The sequence below is a fragment of the Dryas octopetala genome, chromosome 3 (assembly GCF_963921425.1).
Source record: "Dryas octopetala chromosome 3, drDryOcto1.1, whole genome shotgun sequence".
Lineage (NCBI taxonomy): Eukaryota > Viridiplantae > Streptophyta > Magnoliopsida > Rosales > Rosaceae > Dryas > Dryas octopetala.
This window is the reverse complement of record NC_141368.1, coordinates 14,894,383-14,916,513: the sequence shown is the minus strand read 5'-3', so window position 1 is coordinate 14,916,513 and position 22,131 is coordinate 14,894,383. Positions and strand designations below refer to the sequence as shown.

Here is a 22,131-nt window from a genome sequence, read left to right as displayed (position 1 = left end):
CTTCCTAAATTTTTACGTTACCATCTCATGATGAGAATTCTATCAGATCTAGATAGAGTGAGCCATAAGCCATAGAAAATAGTGAGAATTCTATCAGATCCATATCAATAGAGTATCTTTATGAATGTTGTTTTTCTATTTATTTAATTTGGAAGTAACAAATAAAGAGTGAGCCATTAGTCATAGAAAAGATTGTTAGGGGGAACTTGTGGTGATATTAATGATGATGGTGATGAGAGTTTTTGTTGTGCTTACTCTATTGTGCTAATGGTTGTGGAAGCTGATGATCATGACCTTGTCATATATTTTTCTCCACAACAGCCCCATTTCTATATTCTCCCTTAACTTTCTTCTAATTCTAGCTAGTTTCAAACATATTGGAAATTCTATCCCTAAAATCATTGAAGGTGCCAAAAAAAAAAAAAAAAATCCACGAAGGGGAGGCAACTGGTTTAGTTTCCAAACAAAATAAATTTGTATTAGGTATAGGTGTACCATCAAAAAATTTTGGCACCAAAAATAGGTTCAATATCTCGATCTAGATACTCCTCCTCTTACTCATCTTTGCCTTCCTCCTATTCGTCTTCCTCCTCCTCCTCCTCCACCGCCGGCTGTTGACATTGAAAAATAAAAGAGTGTGATGTGAAATCACCCAGTTCATCTAAATTAAACATATGGATCCAAAATTGTAAAGGGAGTACAAGGGAATCCTATGGAAGACTATATATAGATATATATATTGTTTGTGGATAAATCCACATGAATTTAACAATCAATTACAATCCAACACGTGGCATATCGGGTTCCATTTTCCGTTCTGACTTTTCAACAGTCAACTTGGTCAGACCAAGCTATTCATGTCATCATGCCAATTCAAGAACACTACAGTATGCACCATTGGATTCAACATCGACTTTCAAGTTGCACTATCTAATCCAAATCGACATCAAAATACATCAAACTCAAGAGATCATCTTTTCCAGACGTCTTCAGTTCGACTCGGATCCAAGTGCAATCCTATCAAACTTGGTTCTTCAAACATAGTTGTTTTACACTTGGAGAATGTCTACACCTTTATATGATCAGTCCTGCTCAGTTCACTCCTATAAATCTTCCCGATCCGATCACCCAAAGTTTTCACATCAACAAATGGAGATATTGGCATATGTGTTCGGCTCGGCATCATTATTCCACCGCCATTCTGGAAATCCAGTTTGGATGAACCGCCATACTCAAGTGCACTTGACATGACATCCTGTCAGATTTGACAACCTAGCTCTTAGCCATGACTATTAGGGCATTCCATCATACCAAGTCATGCTTATATTCAATGCAGCATTGAATGCAAAAGGGCTTGGTAGCTGTGCATGCTATTATTCTTGACTGGTGACGTGGCATCTCCTCCTCTGTTCATTTTCTTGCAGGTATAATATCTTTTACCTCTTCTTTGCCTATATAAACCAACTTATATGCATGAAGAAAGGGTTCACAAAAATCCTACAAATTACACACAAGCACTTGAGAATAACGCAGAAGATCTTACCTCTTTCTTCCATATTCTCCCAAGTTCATCATTTATTCTTGCTTGTTCTTACTCAAATATCCTCATCTACACTTCACTAACTTCATCATCGGAGTATAGTTGGTTGGTACTACACCGGTCCTATCTTCTTTGACCTTTGTTCATGCAGGAAGATCTCATCAATATCAACCAACAATCCAGCAAGATTTGTTCATCACTAGTTATCATCTTAATCATCTTCCAATAAGGCTTACTCTTCAACCAGCTCATCCATTTTAACTTGATTGCATCACCAAGCGAATTTTTGCATCAACATTATATATATATATATATATATATTTGTATGCATGTATCTATGTACATGTTTATGTGGGATTCACACCCCTCTAGGTCTATCTTGAAAAAAATTACTAGTTGATGATCTCCTATTTCTTCAACTGCAAAAATTAATTGATATGATCGTACCATCGAAGTACAAACCCATACACCAGTGCATTGTGTATGCGTTCATAAAAAGCATTCTAATCATTATAGGATAACAAGCACATGGTCGTCGTCCACTATATACTGCACCTATCCTTCAAATTTGAAACGCTTGTACTGCCGACCTTGACATTGCCATATATATGTCCTTGGTTGGGACAAAGAAGTAGCATTACTACTAACATTGAAGTAGCATTACTACTGACATTAACGCATGCATGAGCAGTGTCCAGATAGAGAGATGAATTCACTAGATTTGCACACTTGAAGAAAGTTACTAGTGCACATAATGGCACATATGGATCCTCTGAAAAATTGAAGTTAGAAGGGCTTAGAGAATAACGAGCAATGGAGGAGCAATTGTTCATGTCAAGGCCTGGATCGATCTACAACTCGGATTTTCAAGTATTTGTAGTTGATTGCCTGTGCGTAGTACTTTCCAGTATATAGGTGTAATACTGTACGTAACATTGTTCTCACAAGACAGCTCGTTCCTTGACTTTCCACAGTTTTTCAGATCATGTTTTAGTCAAAAAGGGTGGCTTATATTTTGGATATTGCCACAAGAAGAAGGAGTACGTACACTTAGGCCTAGTTTGATACATAAGAATGAATTGAATAGAATAAATGGCTAGATTTATGTATGTTCAAGGAAGAAGATAAATGGTGTCTTCTAACTTGGAGGAAGAAAATGGGAAAAAGATGGATTAGCTATGAGGGGAAACTTAATTATCCCTACTAATCACACAATTTTTGGGGTGATTGGAAGGGATAAGTTTTCCCTTATGATTAGTTCATCTTCTTCTCATCTTCTTTCTTCAAATTAGAAGCTTCTTCCTTGAATACACATAAATTTAGCTATTTATCGTATCTTTTCCAATCATATGCATCACACGAGGCCTTAGCATTACAACTTTCACCAGATAAACCAATAACAATAAATGCTACAATTAGAACCGCGCACTTCCCATGGGGAGAGAGAGAGAGAGAGAGAGAGAGAGTGAGTGATCAGAGAGGTTTGATGTTAGATATATTTTCATAGGGTTAAATACAAAATGGTCCACAAACTTTACAATGAGTCTCAATTTAATCCACTAACTATAAAAAGTGTCAATTTGGTCCACAAACTTTCCAAGTTGTACCAAAGCAGTACAAACCCTAACTTTTATCAGAAAATTAACGAAATTGATCGCATGAAAATGTGATGAACGGACGAAAATGCCTCTGAGAATGTGGTCACTTGCTGTACACATGACCAGTTTTTGTTAAATTTTTTTATGGAAGTTAACGTTTATACTGCTTTGATACAACTTATAAAGTTCGTTGACCAAATTGACTTTTTTATAGATAGTGGACCAAATTGAGATTTACTGTAAAATTCGTAGACCATTTTGTATTTAACCCATTTTCATAATATAAAGACAAGAAGATAGTGAGAGGAATAGAAACATGGCTATAATAACTGCTTGCCATGGAGGTTGAAATTCAAACAGTGCAGAACAAAGAATGCACCTCTTGGATATTTTGTACCTCTTGGATTATGTATGGGTATATCTGCAGAAGTAATAGGTACCTTTTAAATGGTATCGATTGGGCTTCGTGTAGATGGCTTTTGATCAAAATTATAGAGCAATCTAATAGCCATTAATATTGGCTGCAATTGACAACTCTTAGTAAAGAGTGGTAATCCAAAAATCTGAAGAGGTATTACATCATTTAGAAAAGGCACATAATCTCTATATAAAGAGATGATTCTCTGCACATTATAAACATCCAAAAAAATTTAATTAATTCCTCACTTATATCTTGTGCTTTCATCTCCTTTCAGATTTCTAATAAGCTTTCACTATAGTTTTTATTCTAGAAAAACATCTAGTAATTGTTATACTGTAGAAACAATTACTAGGAGTCTTGAGTCTCTTGGAAAACCTTCATTTGAGTGTTGGGTTGGTCTTCGGTTGTGCAAAACGCAGACCAACATTAGCATATTGCTAGACTTATTTGCTTATCCCATTTGCATACTTGTTGTGCGGCAAATAAAGTCTTAAGGAAAGCGTAAACTTTTAATTACGTGCCTTTGAAACATTTTTCTCTCTCTAGCCATTACCCACATACACATTTGTTCCAACATTTGACACACAAAATAGGTTTAGAAAGTTCTATAGGGTATAAGTTCTATAGTGATCAGATTGATCAGCACCTTCTGTGAAGTTGCACTCGTGTTTGCGAAGCAAGTCTTGCATTCAACTTAAAAGTAACTTATATAAACTCTTTTTTATTTTATAAAAGAAAATTTCAAACCAAAAGGAAAGTGAAATTTACGTCATTACTCACAAAAGCAGCTCATTAAATATATGATATACGTGGATAAGCCCTCACGTACAGTTCGTCAATATGACAATGGCACATTGGCCCAACAAAAATAATATAATGTCATAACAGTCTGCATATGAGCTCATTTGTTTTGTATATATAGTTTGTTTGGTATATATAGTTTGTTCTGTTTGTTATTATTATTATTTTTTTCTAGCCGGCCGTTTGGCTGTTTATCTAGTTTTCCTTGGACCTGGTCCATTGACTTTCTTAGCCTACAGCTTTGTTGGGTTTTTAGTCGGTTTGGATTTTCTTTGTATTAGCTTGGATTTTGCTCTTGCTCTCTTTTGATGTATGGACCCTGATTCTCTTCTTTTCTTTCTATGTTTGTTTATATATTCAGCTAGTACTTATCCCATAATAGAAAATAAAAATTCGTCATGATTCATCCAGAATTCAATGAATTTTATCAATATATATATCAAAGCACTATTGCCTTGAACAAGGTGAGAATGTGAGATATATTGGACACATCCGAGCTGGACTCCTTGGTCATTGGTTCAAGTTTAGAGAAGATAAATTGCAAGGCTGGAGGAGAGGGGGGAGGTGTAGGAGGTCGTCGGTGGCGTGGGGGAGGGAAGGGGATCTCGGTTCGAGTGGATCCAAAGTAAGCAAGGCTCCATTAATTTGTTTAGAGCTTGAACTAAGCTCCATTTTAGTCAGTTTTCAGTCTTAATCAAGATGGTGGGTCAACCAGGTGCGATGATAATCTCATAACGGGTCATTTTTTATAACTTCTAAGAGGATATGGCTACCTCCCATTCAATGGAAATTTTGAACTTTCAATGTACATGCCCACTACTATTTCAAAACAAGTAAAATTGCAATGAGATTCAAACTGACAGATCGAGTCCACGCTTGCTGACCATCACCTACCTGACAAAGTAAATGTTAGCTCTGTCCTAGAACATGTTCGACTAAGATTATCTTGAAGATTGCCTGCAGGCATATCTTGTGGACAATAAAAAGGCTTCGGAGGCATTTGTAGGCATTCAACGTCTCCTTCGAGCATCTCTATCACTTTGTTCATTGAAGGACGATCACTAGGATTCATTTGTATACACCATAAGGCAGTTATAACCATTTTTCTTATGATTTGTTTTTCCTCCTCTATAACATCGCTCATGTCCAAATCCTTGCCCTCATTATATTGATCGTACACCCATGAAGGGAAGTAAATTTGACTTGAATGCTCTACCAATGCATTCAAATTCTTCCTTCTGCTTGCCATTTCCATCAATAACATTCCAAAACTATAAACATCGGCTTTGAATGAGACACCACCAATATTTTTGTAGAACAACTCGGGAGCCATGTACCCCATTGTTCCCCTTGCTGCTGTCAAAGAAACAATACTATTATCCATTGGATATAATTTTGCAAGCCCAAAATCAGAAATCTTAGGAATGAAATTCTCATCAAGAAGAATGTTGTGAGGCTTAATATCAAAATGCAGAATTTGCATGTCACAACCTTGATGTAGATATTCGATCCCTTGTGCAACTCCAAGAGAAATCTCAAACATTTTCTTGCAACTTAAGGAGATACATCCTTCTTTGGAATAAATGTATTTATCAAGAGACCCATTAGGCATGAAGTCATAAACTAAAGCACGCTTTGATTCCTCAACACAATAGCCAACAAGTTGCACTACATTAACATGGTGAATCCTCCCAATAGTAGCTACCTCACTAATGAATTCTTGTCCATTAGCTTTGGGCTTGCCCAACATCTTAATTAATTGCTCCAAAGCGACCACTACCTAATTTCCCTTTAAATACAGAGCCATATCCTCCTTCACCCAATTTGTCTTTGAATCCATTGGTCATCTTCTTGATGTCAGAGTAAGAGTACCTTATCGGCATAAAGTTGTTACCACTTTGCAAAAAATCTTCAATGGTGCTATACATTGACAAATGTCTTCTTCGCCATTTGTAGATCAAAAACCCTACACCAAATAGAAATCTTGCCAGTAGAAATACTCCTGTGCAGGAGCATTACGAAAAGAGTCATTATCTTTCTATTGCTTGTGAATCCAATTTTTTTTCATGCCAAATAAAAGGAAAATTAAAGGTACCAAAGATCATACCAAGGATAAGCAATATCAGTGCTCGAAATTCTACAGAGAATACAACAAAAGTGAACCAAATTAAAAGACTGACAAAATTCGAGAAAAAAAAAAACAAACAAACACTTTTAAGAGAAAATCCCTTACCTCCGATCCTCCGAGACATATAGCGAAAGAAACCTACAGTGTCAAAGGAAAAATAAAAAAAGTTATACATTATTAGCACGCTAACTCACTAATAAGTCTTTGGAATTTAAACATTATAGAGAGTCAGATATACATGATAAGTTCAGCAAAAAAATGAAAGGCTATGAAAGGAAATGTAAAATATATAATTCATTTTAAGCTTTACCATTATTAAATTCCAATTCTTTTTTCAATAACCCACGTTGAGTTACATAAGGATTGATTTCAAGTTGATTTGCATACCTGCAATGGTGTACGGCAAACAATGATCAAAGTTTTTCACTGGGCATGGAGGGTAATAATCCCATCCAAGCTCAAAGCCATAGGCCAGAGCATCGTGTATGCGTTTATAAGAAACCTTCTGGTGTTTTCCGAACCAGGTTGAAGTCATAGCTGCCGTCCACTCTATATTGCACCCGATCTCAAAATCCCATGCATTTGTATAGCCAGTTGTGACATAACCATACCTTTTGGGTTGGGACAAAGAAGTAGCAGTAATATTAATGCATGAAGCAGTGTCCACATAGAGAGAAGAACTCACCCGATTTGCACACCTCAAGAAAGTTACAGGGGTACTATATAGGAAATATACATGCTCAACAGTAAAGTTGGAATGGGATAAAGGATAGCGAGGAATTGAGGAGCAGTTGTTCTTCTGAATGCCGGGATCTACGACTCGGATTGTTTGGTCGTCGTAGTTGATTGCCTTTACGTAGTATTTTGCAGAATGTAGGTATAATACTGTAACGTTGTTCTCACAGTAGAAAGTAAAGTTTGAGACGCCGCAGTTGTCTGGATCATTTTTCAGTCGAAAAGGGAAGCTTATGTTATGGATATTGCCGCAGGAAGAGAAACAGTTATGATTATTATCCTTGGCAGCATTACAAGCTTCGCCGGATAATCCAAGAACAAGAAGGGCTACAATTACAAACCGCGAACACAAGGATCTTCCACTTTCCATGAGAGAGAGAGAGGGGTTTAGACAGTAGTTTAATTTATGAGTAAATAATGACAGATATGAAGCTGCATTTGTGCTTGCTGATTGAGGCACCAGTTTACACAAACAAATAATTATGGAGATTAAAAGTCAAAGACATCATTGCTTAAACAAATAATTTGGGGATAATGAAAGCACCACGTACAAGTTTGATGAAAGCAATATATATCAGTATTAAAACTCTGGCATTTTCTCTCAAGCTTCATTCCATTAGTTGAATCTTGAATAAGTCAAGAATCCTTGCTGTAAACCCATTATTTTAATGTAACCAACCTAATCCACTAAATTGGACCCAAATGGGTGCTTCAAAGTTTCAAGCTCCAAAAGTCAATCTCTCTTTGAGAATTTGGGGAACCCGGCCAAATGGGTGCTTCAAAGTTTCAAACTCCAATAGTCAAGCTTTATTGAGATTCCTGCTTATCCAAAAATAGCACGACTACTTATAATGTCGTGAATGAGACAAAGCTTGTTGCACCTTTTTTCTTTGGATTGAGTAAACTTTATTGAATGAAAAACTAAGCAGAAGGATTACAATCACTGTGTAATTAGGAAATAAGCTAGCCAAGGGGGAGCTCTCTCTCCCAAGTAATTCCACCCTCATTGCGAAGGGCAAAACGAGCACGAGAGTGAGCAGCCCCATTAACCACTCCAGAAATATAAGCATAGTTTGAATCTAGTAACTCACACTTTTGTAGTGAGTGAATGTAGCTTGGATCTTAAATCAAGTTAATTACACTTACATCCTGAAGGTTTATCGTCTTTTCACACACACCCCCTGGGGTTCCAAAAATTACACATATATCCCCTGAGGTTTCAAAACTATTGCATATAACCTCCTACAAGAGAAAAAAATAAATAAACAAAAAAGAAAATATTTGTATTGAGGTTGGACCTTACACAAGTAATCTTATTAGGCCATTTAACCCCTTAGCATGCCTTTTTGCATAATTTATCATCATTTTTTCGTCTCATTATAGGGGGTTATATGTAACAGTTTTGAAACCTCAGGGGGTGTATGTGTAATTTTTAAAACCTTAGGGGTATATGTGAAAAGGCGATAAACCTCATAGGGTGTAAGTGTAATTAACTCATCTTAAATCCAACCAACAATTGTTCAGCCGAGTAAGAAACTTCCTCTCGGCCAAAATTCTTTTTAATATGGCTACAGGCTAGGGCTTTTAACAGATCAACAAGAAAATAAAAAACAAATCAAAAGTAAAAGATGGGATGGCAATGATCATGAAAAAGCTAATTTGCATGAACAATAAGATTGAAACCTAAGTAAATTGAAGAATGATGGAGAGGATTAGTGTTAGGCTCATCAAAATTGTTCACCAAATGGTGTTGCAGTGTTTCGTGCATGTATTTAAATCTGAGCCCGGCCACTTTGAACTTCATTTATTGTTTTCAAAAAAAATAAAAAAACTAAAGAAATTATGAGAGTTTCAAATAAGAAAATAGAGAAACATTGTTTCTGGGGTATTGACTTTCTTCTAAATGTTGCCCCCTATATAAAATGCTTTGATCTAGGGCATAAGCGGCCTCTTTTGATTGAACCAGTTCTCTAAGATAGCTATCTTGATTTTATAGGATCAAATCAAATCCATTAGAATAATTTTCTTAAGAAGCCAGTAAAATCACTTAGACGACTATCTGATTATCACATCAAATTATATTATTCTTGAGACTATAATTGTGTTGAATTTCTTAAATCCACCAGAATTTTTAATCTCTAATAACTCTTTCAATCTTCAGAACCCATGTAGAGTGGAGGCCAAGTAGTCAGTCAATGGCATTATGGCAGCATAAATAATAATGCTATATATTTCAGTTGACGATATGAGTTTGACTAGCTTAATTCATAAATCAAATAAATAACACCTAGCTTATTGTCAACTTCATGAGACTTTTCTTCCCAAACTTGACGTACTGGTGAACTGAACAAGGTGAAATATATGTATGGCCATATCAATCAACCAAATATATCAAAAAAGAAACCCATGGCCATTATTACCTCAACAATGCAGCAAATTCTCATCTCTTCCTTCTGCTTCTTGTTAATGGCTTCCTCCAAAGTGCTTGGAACAACCCAAAATGCGTACAAAGAATTAAAGTGTGGGGATGATGGCCCAGCAATCCATTTCCCTTTCAGTCTCAAAGGTAGCCAAGCAGATGATTCTGGGTATCCTGGGTTTGTTGTATCTTGCAATGAGAGAAATGAGACGGTTCTTGAGCTGCCAATTCCCTTCAAATTATCTGTCAGAAGCATAGATTATAAGTATCAGCAAATCCAAGTATATGACCCAGAAAATTGCTTGCTGGTGAAGCTTTTGAAGATCTTCAACATGTCAGTCTCTCCCTTCCACTTCTCACAAGAGTACATGTATAGGATTACCTTATTCAATTGTTCTATGGTTATTAAAACAGTAGAGTATGGTTATTGGGTTGTCCCCTGCCTTAGCAGCCCCGGCCACCAAATATATGCTGTTGCACCTGACTATTATATTGAGGGCCTACAGTCTTGTACAAAGATGTATAATGTTTTATCAGTTCCACTGCCTTGGGGATATCATGAGACTACTTTGTCTTGGTCTAAACCAAATTGTACAGGATGTGAGGCAGAGGGCAACAAGTGCAGATTGAAGAACAATGGCACTCAAAGTGAAATTGAATGTGTTGACTTGAGGAAACCAAGTAAAGGTAACTGGTAACATATATTTTGTTTTCACATATATTTTGCTTTAGTTTTTAGAGGTTCCATGCAAGCATATTTGTGCATAATGATTAGTATTCACTGTTGGGGTTATAGGTACCATGGGAATATGGAAGTCAATTAAATCTCATGTTACGTTTGTTACGGATCTTTAATTGAATCACTTCTCTAAACATCTTTACTTTAAGGTCTCTTACCTGGTACTAATATGGCAGTGACTATATATTAAATAATTCCACAAACATGACAGTCTGATTTGTGTCATTATCTTTTACAGGTGCAACAAAGAAATTAGTAGCTGCAGGTGAGTCAGCTAAATTGTCTTCCTCTTAGTTTCAACTTTCAAGTCTAGAACACACTGGGCATATACATTTACTTAAGGTTTCCTTTGCAGGTGCAACCCTAGGTTCAATGGTTCTCTTACTACTGGTCATTGCAGTCTATCGTGTCTACAGCTACGATAGAAATAAAAAGGAGAATCAACTAAAAATTGAAAGATTTTTAGAGGATTACAAAGCTCTCAAGCCAAGCAGATATTCCTATGCAGATATTAAGAGGATTACAAATCAATTCAAGGACAAGTTAGGCCAAGGAGCCTATGGAACTGTTTTTAAAGGAAAGCTCTCTTCTGAATTCTTTGTTGCTGTGAAAGTCCTCAACAGTTCTAAGGGAAATGGGGAAGAATTCATAAATGAAGTGGGAACAATGGGTCGTATCCATCATGTCAACATGGTTCGCTTGGTTGGTTTCTGTGCTGATGGATTTAGACGAGCTCTTGTTTATGAGTTATTCCCAAATGGTTCACTGCAGGATTTCATTTCATCAGCAGACAATAGGGATTGTTTCCTTGGTTGGGATAAGTTGCAAGATATTGCTCTAGGCATAGCCAAAGGAATTGAATACCTTCACCAAGGATGCGATCAACAAATCCTCCATTTTGATATCAAACCTCAAAATGTTTTGCTAGACCACAACTTCACTCCAAAAATTTCTGATTTTGGTTTGGCCAAGCTATGTTCCAAGGATCAAAGTATAGTGTCAATGACTACAGCTAGAGGGACCTTGGGCTACATTGCTCCTGAAGTGTTCTGCAGGAACTTTTGAAATGTGTCGTTTATAAGTCAGATGTCTATAGTTTTGGAATGCTGCTGCTTGAGATGGTAGGAGGAAGGAAGAATATTGGTGCAACCATGGAAATTGGTGAAAATGGAAAAGACGAAGTTTACTACCCAGAATGGATCTATAATCTCATAGAAGAAGGAGAAGGCCTACGAATCCATATTGGTGAAAAAGATGCTACAATTCCAAAGAAACTTTCAATTGTAGGGCTGTGGTGCATCCAATGGCATCCGATGAACCGTCCTTCCATGAAAGTGGTGGTTCAAATGTTGGAAGGAGGAGAAAACTTAACCATGCCTCCTAATCCTTTTGCCTCTACAGGTCCTGCAAGAAATTTGAACCAGTTAGAAGCAATTGCTGAGTTAGAGTAATATGCACATGTCTGTGATTATGGAATTACAGTAAGATGTATAAGGCTTCCAGCCTTACCGTAAGGCTCTAGGCATCACACCTTGGGTTACGTTGCATCACACAATCCTAGAGAAGCATAAGTTTGCTGGAAATTTCTATAAGCTTGTTAATATCTCAAAAGAAAAGTTCACAAGCATTAATGAACCATACAATGAACCATACAATGAACCCATACATATGTAGAATCTATATTAATTAGTAGATCACTATGTATTTACCAATACATGAATCCTAGACATAGAAGACTCCTGGCTCTGCAATAAAGCCTATATAACAGCATCATATGCCTAATTAGGACTTGGGCCTTAGAGCCCTCTTTTCCATGTCTTTTATAAAATTTTAAGGATTGCTATCACTTATCTCCTCCATCAACAACATTCAAAAGAGCAAAAGGTCACGGTTGACGAAAAGAGGTCTGTATCTAATCTGAGAAGTACACATGTGGGCATCATGAGCCAACTATCTGATTCCCTTTCCGCCTGAAAGATAGGCACCCAGATGATTGTGGGTATCCTGGGTTTTCATCTGAGTCTCTACAAAGTCTCGGCAATCATTTACAGAATGTTGTCCAGACAATATGTCATGACTATTAATTAATTTCACAAACAAAACAGTCTAATTTGTGTCATTATCTTTTACATGCAGGTGCAACAACAATATTAGTGCCTACAGGTGAGTCATCTAACTAGTGCTTCGCTTCATTTCATGTCTAAAAGACACTGGGGACATACATTTACCCGAGGTTTTATTTGCAGTTGCAACCCTGGGTTCAATTATTCTCTTACTATTGGTCATTGCAGTCTATCGTATTTATAGCTATGATAGAAATCAAAAAGAGAAACGATTAAAAATTGAACAATTTTTAGAGGATTACCTCAACTAGTATCAAACAAATATCATCCCTGCTTCCCCGAGCCAATATTGCTAGTTATAGCAGCGTCACTGCATCAGATGTGCACTTCCATTCAGAACATGTATGGAAATTCTCCTAGTTTGGCTATCAAGATATTTCCTTACAACGACACATGAAATCTCATTGATACTATGTCCCCCAACCCATCAGTGGCTAGTAATAGAAGTTCATCATTTCTAGATCGTTTCATTACTGTGACTTCTGCTTCCTGCCTCCAAAATTCAAAATCAACTCAAGTAAATGACTAATGGCGGCGATATTCCAAATATTGCATTATGATTTAATGTGAGTACACAGTGGGCCAAAGGGCTTATGTCCCACATGGAAACAAGGTATGAGGCACGAACTGATAGAGAACAGGTAGGTATAATATGTAGAAATACTACTGTTTGTTTAACTTGGTAGATAAAAGAACAACAAAAATTTTAAGAATGCAAGGAAAGGATAAAAGCTACTAGCATCATATATACTGACACCAGTAAGGCTCTAGGCATCACACCTACGGTTAGGTTGCATCACGCAATCCCAGAGAAGCATATAAGCTTTTTGGAAATTTCTGTAATTTTGTTCGTGTCTCAAAAGAAAAGTTCACAAGCCTTATATAGAACTCTACTAAGCAGGCTACTAAATGTAATTCATTACTCCCAGCCACACAATGAACCCATACATACATTGAACCAATATTAAGTACTAGAAGACTATGTACTTAACCATACATGAAACCTAGACATACAAGACTCTTGGCTCTGCAATAAATCCCATAGAACAGCAGCAGCCCATTATTGATTGAACTTGACCAAACCCCAATTATGCAAGATCCCAAGTAGGTCTAACATCATCCAGCACATTTGAAATTAGGGCTTGGACCTTAGAGCCCTCTTTGCCACGGCTTTGGTAAACCTCCATCAACAGCATTAAGAAGATCGAAAGCTGCCTGTTGACAAAAAGAGGTCTTTAGCCAACTGTTCTAGCAAAATCTGAGAAGTATACAGGAATTTCCAAAACCTTTATATCTCGAAAAGGTGAAGGTGAAACATTAGCCAAATATCTTCTATTCTTCTGCATAAGATGTTTCTGTTCTTTTTCTTGGTCTAACTGGCAACCAACAGCAAGTGAACTAAAAACCATCTGTAACTAGCTAGGAACTTTTACCAACTTGAGATAAATGTCACCATTTTACTTTTGCTTTTGAATATGATGCGCTTGTCATTCCAAGGACTTCAACAGCAATGTCTAGGCCAACCATATGATGAATTGAGTTGACTAGTCATCAAGTTTTCTCTACTTGAATAGAATATCCACTAGATTTCAATAACTTCAAAATTTGGCCTGGCAATCCTTACTACATTGTAACTACATGCATGGTGTCACTTATCAATGCATAACATACCAGACTTTTAGATTTCTATAAGAAATTAGCAAATTATAATGCACGTATACTGAAATCTATGGAAACCTTGAAATCACTAGTTAACCTTTAAGTATTAAGAATTCCTAAAACATATTGATCCAATCTATTTTATGACCGTTGCCCCAGTGCCTTCAATTATTTTCAACTTATCAGGCCTTGCACAGAATGCCGTCAAAACATTCCAGTACAAAGAAGGAACTTTTTCGTAAAATCAATTCCATACGATAAGAAGTAATTCAAAAAGTTCCCTCACAACTACCAATGGTGAACTGATGAGGTAGAACTTATATGAAAAAACAGTCAGAATATTTGTACAACATGCATGGACATTTATATGCATTCCAGTAATTTGAAGGATGGAAATGTTTTGTTCACTCTAGAAACTCTTGGTACTTTTGCTACATTATTACCCAGAGCCAACCGCTGCTATCTCAACAGACAGAGAAGTACAGAACTAAAGCCAAAACAATTGAGGTTCCCCTCACAGTTCCTTCAATGTTGTTCTGACAAGTATGTTTCTAATGTAAACAAACACATGCATATACCATCCTTATACATTAGCCTTCAAGCCCAGTAACAGAATCAGACTTCTGCATCTGCCAGTCCAAAACATAGAAATATTGGAATAAAGTCACAATCAACAAAGGCTTGTAAAATGAATGGAAGTTTGGAGGTCTAAAATTATTATAAACTAGAAGTCATGACTCAACAAAATATTCCTATAAATAAAGTTCTGAAATGACTTATTCCTAAAAAAACACTCCCTAATTAAAGAATAATTAGCACAACAGAAGAGGAGTCGATGGCATTGTGAATCAGAGGACCTCAGATGACCAAGGACCTCATCACAAACATTAAACATTTTATTCGTTCCACTAAATGGTTTTTAATTGACCTAGCAAACAAGTGTCATATTGTACATGCACGAACAAACTTAGATTCTTTTAAAGGCATGCGCACACAAACTTATGATTCATGAAAATGTGTAATACTAAAAGTGTTGCTGGAGTTTTAATATATATATATATATATATATATATATATCTCACTCCCCCTCCCCTTTCTCCCCTCATGTGTTATTTCAAAAACACTAACTGTATATTTGATGACCTAACAATTAAAATCGACCAAAGAAAAAGGGGAGACAGTTAAGTTTTGTTACCTTGTAACCACTGGACAAGAAGAAAAGGAGTCCGCTACTTGGCACTATTGTCCTTGATCCCCACTCTTTGCTACAACCACCTACACATTCAATGCCACCACCACTGCTGCTGCCCAAACCATCCTTGAGGTTTCATCACCACTCAACTCATCATCATTTTTCACAAAGCACCTCCCCAGCATGCTGAAAAAGATTTGAAAGATCAGATTCCTTCAAATACCTGAATCACTCTTGCAGCACATAAGTATCATTATGCTTCCCCCAAATCAGCAGAAAATAAGATAAACTTCTATGTTAACCAGATAAGTTAATTTCAATCTAGACATGCAGTAGCCAGAAAGTCTGCCTTTTGGAGAACAAAAACCATGACCAAAATAACAAGTATTACTTGAATCATGTATTAGATTTTGTTTTCTTCCTTCAGCTAATCCAATAGAGGAGCATAAATTTCCAAACTACCTTTCAAAGCTTACCTGAATTAGTCTGGATTTCTTCTCAAGAGAGCACTTAAGGAACATATTTTCCCAAGCAAACCATTGGGGCATGTTTTCACTCTGAATACCAGGACCCACAATTAAATTTCTCGATCTCCGTAGACTTTTACACTATGTTTGATAAGAGGAATGGAAACTTGGAGGGAAAGGAAAACTGGATAGATGGAAAAGTGGGAGGGGGTGGTGGGGGACTCTCCATCCCTTAAGAGTGAAAAGTTAAAGAGGAGGGAGAGATATCCTAGAAAATTTATTTTATTATTCTATCCATATCTTAATAATTGGTTTGTTAGAAGTTTAATAGGGGTAAAATTGTGAAGAGTGTCCGTTTTTCTTTTTCTATCTCATCTTCCTTCCTCCAATCCATCCAAAAGTGGAGTGATTAAAGTTATTGGGCAGAATACGTTTGCTCATTCCTCCTCCTTCCCTTTCCTTCATAACAGACAAGGAATGGCCTCTGCTGCCTATCCCTCCACGTTTTCCCACTACCAAACAAAGTGTAAGACCTTAGATCTTCTTTATGGAATTCCAGTATGCTCCTGATATAGCCATTCTTAGTTTGTTGAGGAAACGGTTCTCACAATCACTAGTAGAAGTCGTTACAGGCAATGCCACAGCAATAAGAATAAAATTTTCCCCATTTCCCACATCTATTTCATACATCTCATGGAAAGCTCCTCTAAATTCATGTATCAATGTCTTGTAAAATGATCTATTTGGAGGAATAACATTTATAGCAAGAATTCCATTATCACAAAGAATTGATCTGGAAGCCAAAAGGACATGCTTCCTTACAAACTCCAATGGCGGAGCAATTATACCATTCCTAGCATCACTTGAATCTAAATCAACCAGAATCACATCAAACTTAGTATCAATATTGCCATTGCCCACATCACAGCCACCCTCTGCCTCGTGAGCACCAAACGAACCCAAATTCTGTCCATTACCTTGACCAGCAAGTTTCTCTATAACTTTTATTGCATCTCCAACGCAAACATTGATATGCTCACCATCTTCCAGTCCAAAATACTCCCTAGCAACCCTTAAAACTTCTGTGTCCGCTTCCACACCCGCAACCTGGAAACCCAATTGGGCTCTTAAAAATCCAAGCAAAGCTCCACCCCCAACTCCTAAACACAAAGCTTTCGGCGTAAATCCACTTTGAATCCGTCCCTCAATATAAGAACCAATCAGCCTAAGACTTGCCACCATAGGAACCAAATAAGGGTGCACTAAAATACTAATATCGGGCCTAAACTCAACTCCTCCAATTTCAGCACAATCCAAACCAAAACCCATCTTGGGAACAATTCGTACCTCCGTTTGAACTAAATTGGGCATTCTTTTAAACCTCAAACGCCTCCGGAATTCCCTCTTTGAAACCTCACCGCCACTCTCAAGCTCCAAATCTTCCACCACCATTTCACCAACCAAAGACCCAACACACCTCTCCAGAACCACACTACAAATCACATTATCTTCATAACTTAAAATGGGTATCTGAGGAATGCCATGTTTGAAGCAAGACTTAGGAGATAAAGCAAGGAAAAGAGGTTTCAAGCTCACCCCGAGTTCGTTGCCATCATACGACGTGTCGTCTTTAACCGGGCGGTGATAGGTTGCCGGCGAATGATTGTCGTTTAAGGGTTGGTTGCCGATGAGGATTAGGCGGGATACCCCAGACGAGCTGAGAAGGAGCTGGAGGTGGCCTGACTCAGTGGAGAATATCCAGTCGGACTCCCGGTGTTCGGGGACGAGCATGGCGGCGACCCGGGGTGACTCGGGGAGTTGAAAAGGTGAGTCGAGGACGGCGACGCGGAGGAGTGAGGTGGAGTTGGAGGGGCTGGGGTTGGGGAAAGTGAAGGTGATGAAACGAGATGGGGTTATGGCTTCGAATGTGGTCTTCTCCAGAGCCATTTCAGTTCCAGCGGTGTGTTTCGGTCAAGGGAAATTTTGGCTTACAGAACAAAATGAAGGTTTGTTCTTTGGCGATGCGATTTCCAAAAGGGAAATTTTCAAAAGTAATTTTTTTGTCTCTTTTTTAGAGTTTTAAAGGAAGAAATTTGAAAAATTAACCTAAATGGGTCAATTACAAACTTCTAATATTTTTTTAAAAGTTCTAAGAATTTGTCCATTCAGTTTTGCTTAAGAAGTGCTTGAATACCCGTTGAGTATTACTCGATAAAGTTGGAACACTTCTTGAAAAGAGCTCAAATACTACTTGGGTGTCAAATTTTATAAATTTAAAAAAAAAAAGTTAAAACTCTTTAACAAAAATCAAAAAAGGTTTGATTTCAAAATTTATCTCTTAAATTATCTAACTTCAAACCGCGCTCAGGAGTAGACATGGCTTCCTTGAAGGTTTGTGGCTTAGCCTCACTTAAAAATGTAAGAAAATCAGGTCCAAAATCTTTATGTGTTCTAGTTCTTTTACTTCTTCTAGGTTGTATGTCAATTTCTTGATCACCAGAAGAATTAAGAACATTCTCATGTGTTCTCTTTTTACTAGAATTGGACCTATCTTCTTTAAATGAAAAAACATCTTCAAAAAATTCAATATTAACATATTCTATTATAGTATTATTTTGAATATCAAGAACTTCAAAATTAACTACTAAGAACCTATATGCTACACTATTTGATGCAAATCCAATAAAGACACAATCAATTGTTTTAGGTCCCAGTTTAGTCCTTTTAGGCAAAGGTATTTGTATTTTTGCAAAACACCCCCACACTTTAAGTGTCTTATAGGTAGGCAACCTTTCTTTCTACAACTAGTAAGGAGACATATTAATCTTCTTATGTGGAATTTTTTTAAAAATGGTGTTTGTTGTAAGTAATGCTTCCCCCCACAGATTATGTGGAAGCCCATAACTATTTAACATAAAATTTATCATATCTTTGAGTGTTCTATTTTTCCACTCAGCGACACCATTTTGTTGGGGTGTATATGGTGCAGTAGTTTGATGAACTATTTCATGAGCTGCACAAAATTCTGAAAAAGAAGTGGATTCATATTCCCCTCCTCTATCAGATCTGAGCACCTTAATAGTTCTATTAAGTTGATTTTCAACTTCTGCCTTATATGTCTTAAAACATATCTAAGGCATTATCTTTGCTATTGAGATAGCAAAATCTACTGTTGTCATCTATAAAAGTAATAAAATATTTCTTTCCACCTCGAGTTGGTGTTGATTTAAAATCACATAAATCATATGAATTAAACCAAGCAACTCACTGGACCTTTCAATAGACTTAAAATTCTTTCTAACAAACTTAGATTCAGTACAAACTTCACATTTATGATTTGTGTCTATATTGAATTTAAGCAATAATTCTAAAGTAACCATCGTATAAAGAGAACGAAAATTCATATGGCCTAATCTAGCATGCCAAACATCATATAACTTAGCAATATAAACAGAAGAAATATTACTATTATTATTATTGAAAGAATGTGTTACATTAAGTTTAAATAATCCATCAGCCAAATATCCATTTCCCACAAACATACCCCTTTTAGTAGGAACAACTTGTCAGATTCAAAGACAAGTTTGAAGCCCTTATTGCTCAACAGGGGTCCTGAGACTAAATTCTTGCGAATGTCAGGAACATGTAGGATATCAAGGATGGTTAGTTCTTTCCCATAAGTGAACTTTAGAATCACTCTTCCTTTTCCTTCAACAGCAGATGCAAAAGTATTTCCCATGAACAACTGTTCGCCACCATTAATCTTTTGGTAGGTAGAAAATAAATTTCTATCTCCACATATGTGTCTAGTGGCTCCTATATCAATCCACCAGTCTTTAGAGTCTGTCATCATATTGGTTTCAGAGATAACTACTGCCAAATGATTCTCTGTCATATTAGCTTGACTGGTCTTGCCATTGTGGTTGTTTGAGTTGGTAGAATTCTAATCCTTTTTGTGACGACAATCTTGTGCTTTGTGTCTAGGTTTCCCACACACCCAACAATTGGCTTTAATTTCCTTGGAGTTGTTGCCCTTCGACCCATTATCAGAATGCTTCCTTTTATTTTTCCAAAAATTGGACTTCGATTTTGAAGTTTCTCCTTCAACAATATTGGCTTTGGCTTCAATATGAGAAGCATCAATCTTCTCATTCTTCCTGTTTTCCTCTTCCACACGGAGTTTGAGAACCAAATCTTCCATTGTCATCTCTTCGGTTAGATGTTTGAGGTATATCTTGAAATCTTTCCAAGAAGGTGACAATTTTTCAATTATAGCCCCCACTTGGTATTTTTCACAGAGATCCATCTCCTCAACATGTAACTCGTGAATTATAATCTGGAGTTCTTCGACTTGGTTGACAACAAGCTTGGAGTCCACCATCTTGTAGTTCATAAATTTGCCAACGACAAATTTGCTAGAACTTGCCTTTTGAGATTATATTTTTTCTCAAGGGACTCCCATAGATCTTTTGATGTTTTAAATGATGAATAAACATCATACAACGCATCATCTAGCCCATTCAAAATATAATTTCTGCATAAGAAATCAGAGTTCTCCCATATAGCAATTGTAGCACAAGTTTCCTTTGACATAGGATATTCATCTGTTAAAGGTGCTTCTTCTTTTAGAAAATGGGCTAGGCTCATTGTTGTTAAATAAAACAACATTTTATGTTGCCACTTTAAACTTTTCGGGCTTCTCAGCATGACTCTTCATATTTGCAGATTGTTCCATTACAAAAATTATGTCTTTAGATTGTTGGAACATTAATCAGAAATATGGATTTGATAACAGGAAATTTCAATAATAGATAATACAACCAATAATTCTAAATTGAAGCACTACAATTTTGAACTCTAGCGAACCAACTATATATTTGTACTCTCTTTAGTAAATGACAGGAGGAGAAGAGTAGAGTGACTAGAAACTAGAAAATTACTTGAAAAAAAATACAAAGCATCATGGGTTTATATAGAACCCAAGAGATGCTTGTGAAAGAACACGACTAAACACTAAACAATACACATGGTGGCTGTTGACAAAGAAAGATGCAACTTTTGCATCAGACATATCCTTTTGAAGAGGCACAACCAACTACTGCAATATGTGGCACTGCTTGGTAAAAGGAAAGTGACTGTTGGATTGTCAACAACACTTTTCAGTTTTCATTCAATATTAGAAATTAAATATTATAATATAAAATGAATATTTTAACATATAATTTCCAATAGGGTGGGTCGCACAGGTGTGAGGAAGAAGAAGAATATAAAGAAGTGAGGAGGGGGATCTGCACGGGTATGGGTGGATGAAATAAAAGGAAAAAATCTGAAGTAAACCCAAATGAAAAAGGAAGCTGACAAGTAACCCAAATGAAAAAAATCTGAAGTACACCCAAAAGGAAAAAATCAAATGAAAAAGAAAAAAAAAAAAAAAAAAAAGCTCATTCAAGCTGAGAAGTAAATCCAAATTCACCCAATATTCTCATACCAGATCTGAATTCAATGAAGAAGAAAAGAAGATGCAAAAATTGTAGATGTGAAATTTTAAGTGGATGTGGGTTTGCAAATGTGGAATTTTCGGTGGACATGGTGGTGTAGCACTTTCTGGTGGACAGTGCAGTCGACACATGAAAAAAAAAAATAACTCTTTTATATAAGAGGTATTTTGGTTTGAAAAAATATAAAAGAGTTAGAAATGTAAATTTTGGAGGTAGGGGGTTAAAAAGGCTTATTTGGTATTTAAATAGATTATTGAATTAAATTACCCTATTTTATGGGGTGTGAGATCAAGTAATCAACAGCTTAGCTACGACCCTCTAGATGATGACCTCAAAAACCATTTTATGATTTATGTATCACACAATGAGTCTACTTTTGCTCACCATAAAAAAGTGATGGTGAGCATTACTACTATGGTAGATGGGTAAGATGTGTTACAAAAGAATAATCAAGTGACACGTGTCACATATCCACCATGATGGTAATGCTCACCATGGTGAGCAAAAATAAATCCATCACACAATAGTCATTTAGAGGAAAAATTATTTCAATATGTTGATGAAGGTTACAGATTTGGTCACGAGGAAAAAACTATTGTAGCCGCTCAGGTGATCCAAGTGGTTTATCTTCACAACGAAGTTTAACCTCTATCGTCTCATAATTAGCCTCTTGATAAAATAAAATTAAGGGAAACAAAAAAACGATAGACTTGGTTACTGTAACAAATTTTTTCTTATTTTTGTTTATTTATTTTGTTTTACCATTTTACTCTCTTAAATAGATTTGTGTTCTTTTACAATTTTTTTAAGA

At 36.5% G+C, this 22,131-nt stretch overlaps 2 protein-coding genes and 3 pseudogenes across 3 annotated transcripts; 1 reads left to right on the top strand and 4 right to left on the bottom strand.

Annotated features, from left to right (window-relative positions):
* Positions 1–5,246: 5,246 nt before the first annotated feature.
* Positions 5,247–5,918, bottom strand: LOC147291248 (rust resistance kinase Lr10 pseudogene; annotated as a pseudogene).
* A 193-nt stretch (positions 5,919–6,111) lies between these two features.
* On the bottom strand, positions 6,112–7,593 carry LOC147291247 (LEAF RUST 10 DISEASE-RESISTANCE LOCUS RECEPTOR-LIKE PROTEIN KINASE-like 2.4). Its single transcript, XM_086235904.1, has 4 exons — positions 6,876–7,593; positions 6,594–6,626; positions 6,468–6,497; positions 6,112–6,326 (listed from the first exon to the last, which is right to left on the bottom strand). The coding sequence occupies exons 1-4, from the start codon at positions 7,591–7,593 to the stop codon at positions 6,112–6,114; spliced, it is 996 nt and encodes a 331-aa protein (XP_086092030.1).
* A 2,036-nt stretch (positions 7,594–9,629) lies between these two features.
* Positions 9,630–12,008, top strand: LOC147291246 (rust resistance kinase Lr10-like; annotated as a pseudogene). The gene is made up of 3 exons (XR_015121525.1): positions 9,630–10,329; positions 10,620–10,646; positions 10,737–12,008. The product of XR_015121525.1 is annotated as a rust resistance kinase Lr10-like (transcript).
* A 2,247-nt stretch (positions 12,009–14,255) lies between these two features.
* LOC147291245 (S-adenosyl-L-methionine-dependent methyltransferases superfamily protein) lies at positions 14,256–17,827 on the bottom strand. The gene is made up of 3 exons (XM_086238686.1): positions 15,832–17,827; positions 15,359–15,541; positions 14,256–14,792 (listed from the first exon to the last, which is right to left on the bottom strand). The coding sequence occupies exon 1, from the start codon at positions 17,767–17,769 to the stop codon at positions 16,357–16,359; it is 1,413 nt and encodes a 470-aa protein (XP_086094812.1). The 5' UTR covers positions 17,770–17,827; the 3' UTR covers positions 14,256–14,792; positions 15,359–15,541; positions 15,832–16,356.
* A 1,938-nt stretch (positions 17,828–19,765) lies between these two features.
* Positions 19,766–20,557, bottom strand: LOC147291244 (uncharacterized; annotated as a pseudogene).
* Between the last annotated feature and the right edge of the window lie 1,574 nt (positions 20,558–22,131).